General features: G+C 39.2%; 1 protein-coding gene across 1 annotated transcript; it reads left to right on the top strand.

Moving 5' to 3' along the window:
* On the top strand, window positions 1–659 carry METBIDRAFT_164407 (uncharacterized protein). Its single transcript, XM_018854642.1, has 2 exons — window positions 1–205; window positions 269–659. Exons 1-2 carry the CDS (start codon window positions 40–42, stop codon window positions 508–510), a joined length of 408 nt encoding a protein of 135 aa, XP_018709228.1. The 5' UTR covers window positions 1–39; the 3' UTR covers window positions 511–659.
* The last annotated feature ends 1599 nt before the right edge of the window (window positions 660–2258 follow it).

Here is a 2258-nt window from a genome sequence, read left to right as displayed (position 1 = left end):
GGTTTACAAAAGAGGTTTGATCTTTCTCTGGAACAAGATATGATAATCGGAAGAAAGATGCAGTCATTGTCAAACAACTTCTTAGACATAATGTTCAAATTGAATGTGTCAGAAGACGTGTTGATTCTGAGTAAATTGAGGAACATGTTTATCAATCGAGAACATATTCATCAATTTGTGGAAACATACCAGCCTAATCCCGAAAAATTCACGGAAGATCATGTGAAAATTGCGGAATACTTGATGAGTGAAATGAGAAACTCTCAAGGAGTGAATGAAAAATCCTCAAGGTTGACCAGGATGAAGCATTCAGTTTTGGTAGAAATTTGCATGTACTTATTGGAACTGTACAGAGCTTCAGAAATCAGTGCAGTATTTGAAAAATACCGAATTAGTGACAAGACTCCAGTAACTCTGAACTCTTACGAAGAAGAAGTTGAGTTTATTAGATTGATTGGAGTAGATCTCGAGAAACACAGACGATCTAGATCTGAAAGACAGATAGCTTAAAAGAAGGTAAGAAAGATGGTATCTTTGCAAATCTAGTTGTCAGTAAAACAGGAGATATAATAACTCTTGAGTCGGGAGAGGTAATTGGTGGACAATTGGGAAACCAGAAAGCTACAATTGAGTTCGAGGTAGTACAACCACCTCGCACAATTTACTGGCTTGGGACTGGGATACCTGAAGATCATCAATTGACCAAAGGCTTTCGAAGAAAGATGCAATATCATCTCAAGGTTATTTACTCGGTCAAACGAAGAAGATTGGATGTTGATGTTAATGAAGTTTCAAAGCTCGATGCTATGGAAATTCACCGACAATATGGTCATCCAAATGAGAATCAATTCAAGAAGATTAAACAAATGGAGAATCTTGAAGGGGTTAATCATATTGGAACGTTAGAATGCGAGGCATGCGCGCTTGCTAGATCTACAATGCATTACCCAAAGTTTTCATTCAGAACAACGGTAGATTATCCAATGCAAATTCTACATGTGGACATCTGTGGATCATTTCCAGATGTGTCATATGACAGGTCGAGATATTTTGTGACGATAGTGGACGACTACTCTAGATACGTTCATGCGGTACCTCTCATTCTCAAGAGTGATGCAGGATACTATATTAAAGAATTCGTTAACAATAGCTTCTCGAAGTTCCGTGGAAAGAACTTTTGTATTGCGTTAAGATCAGATAATGGTGGTGAATTCATTAACAAAGACATGAGGACGTGGATGTTTCATAAAGGAATAAAATATGAAACCACGGTGCCTGGAAGCCATCATCAAAATGGTATGGTAGAAAAGAAACAAAGAGATATTCAGACAAAGGTAAGAACACTTCTCGCTGACGCGAATATGCCAACAGTCTTTTGGACAGATGCGTTGAGAACAAGTGTGGAGATTCTTAATTGGACTCCAAGTGCTTCGATTGCAATGATGAGACCTGTGGATAAGTGGAGAGGAGACAAGCCAAAGTTCTTCTCTACTCCAATCTTTGGAAGTTTGGCGTATGCACATATTCCAGATCATCATCCTAAATCGAAGTTTCATACTCGTGCAGTGGAAGCAGTTTACTTAGGCCAACTGCCTGGTAGAGCTGCGGGAAGGTTCTTCTCGTTTCAAGCAGATGCTATCTTTGATTCGGATCAAGCGGTATTTGACCGTCTGACTTTCTACTTTGATAAACATGGTGAACAAATCCACAAAGTAATAGAAAGATATTCGAGTGGATTGGTTGGAAATGTTGGGGGATTACCTCCATTGAAGCAACAATCTCGAAAGGTATCGATAGATGATTACAGAAATCTATTCAATGTGGTGGATCTTGGAAATGATAACCAAGGTGCGACTCCGGATGATCAACCTCCGTTATCAGGTGAAAGGACAGAAGTATTTGCTAAAGGATCTCTTCCTACTGAAAGGCTGGCCAGCATTCAAGTGGATCAAACTTTAGCAGATATGCAGAACCCTCTAGGGCCCATGATTTCCCAAGATACTGCTACTGAAGATGCAGTTAATCTAGAAGGTTCGCTGTCAAAAGAGAATATACCTCAGAATATGGTGATATTCGAAGAGGATACAATTGGTGAAGAAGTTCAAGAACTGGTTGATAATGAGATGGAAGATCCAATTGCCAATGATTACCTAACCGAAACAGTGGAACCAGCTGATGAAACTGTCGTGGACGTAATTAAGGAGAATATACCTTTGGAATCGCAACTAAAGGTATATGATTCAACTCATGATCAACTG

Source organism: Metschnikowia bicuspidata (assembly GCF_001664035.1).
Source record: "Metschnikowia bicuspidata var. bicuspidata NRRL YB-4993 chromosome Unknown METBIscaffold_20, whole genome shotgun sequence".
NCBI classification, from domain to species: domain Eukaryota; kingdom Fungi; phylum Ascomycota; class Pichiomycetes; order Serinales; family Metschnikowiaceae; genus Metschnikowia; species Metschnikowia bicuspidata.
Note: the sequence above shows the minus strand (reverse complement) of the source record. Positions and strands in the feature narration are given on the sequence as shown.

What these genes read in the sequence shown, in the direction of transcription:
- METBIDRAFT_164407 (XM_018854642.1), top strand. Translation starts at nt 40, where the DNA reads ATGATAATCGGAAGAAAGATGCAGTCATTGTCAAACAACTTCTTAGAC. An exon ending in ATACCAGCCTAATCCCGAAA is followed by an intron (nt 206 to 268) that starts AATTCACGGAAG and finishes GAAACTCTCAAG; the next exon opens with GAGTGAATGAAAAATCCTCA.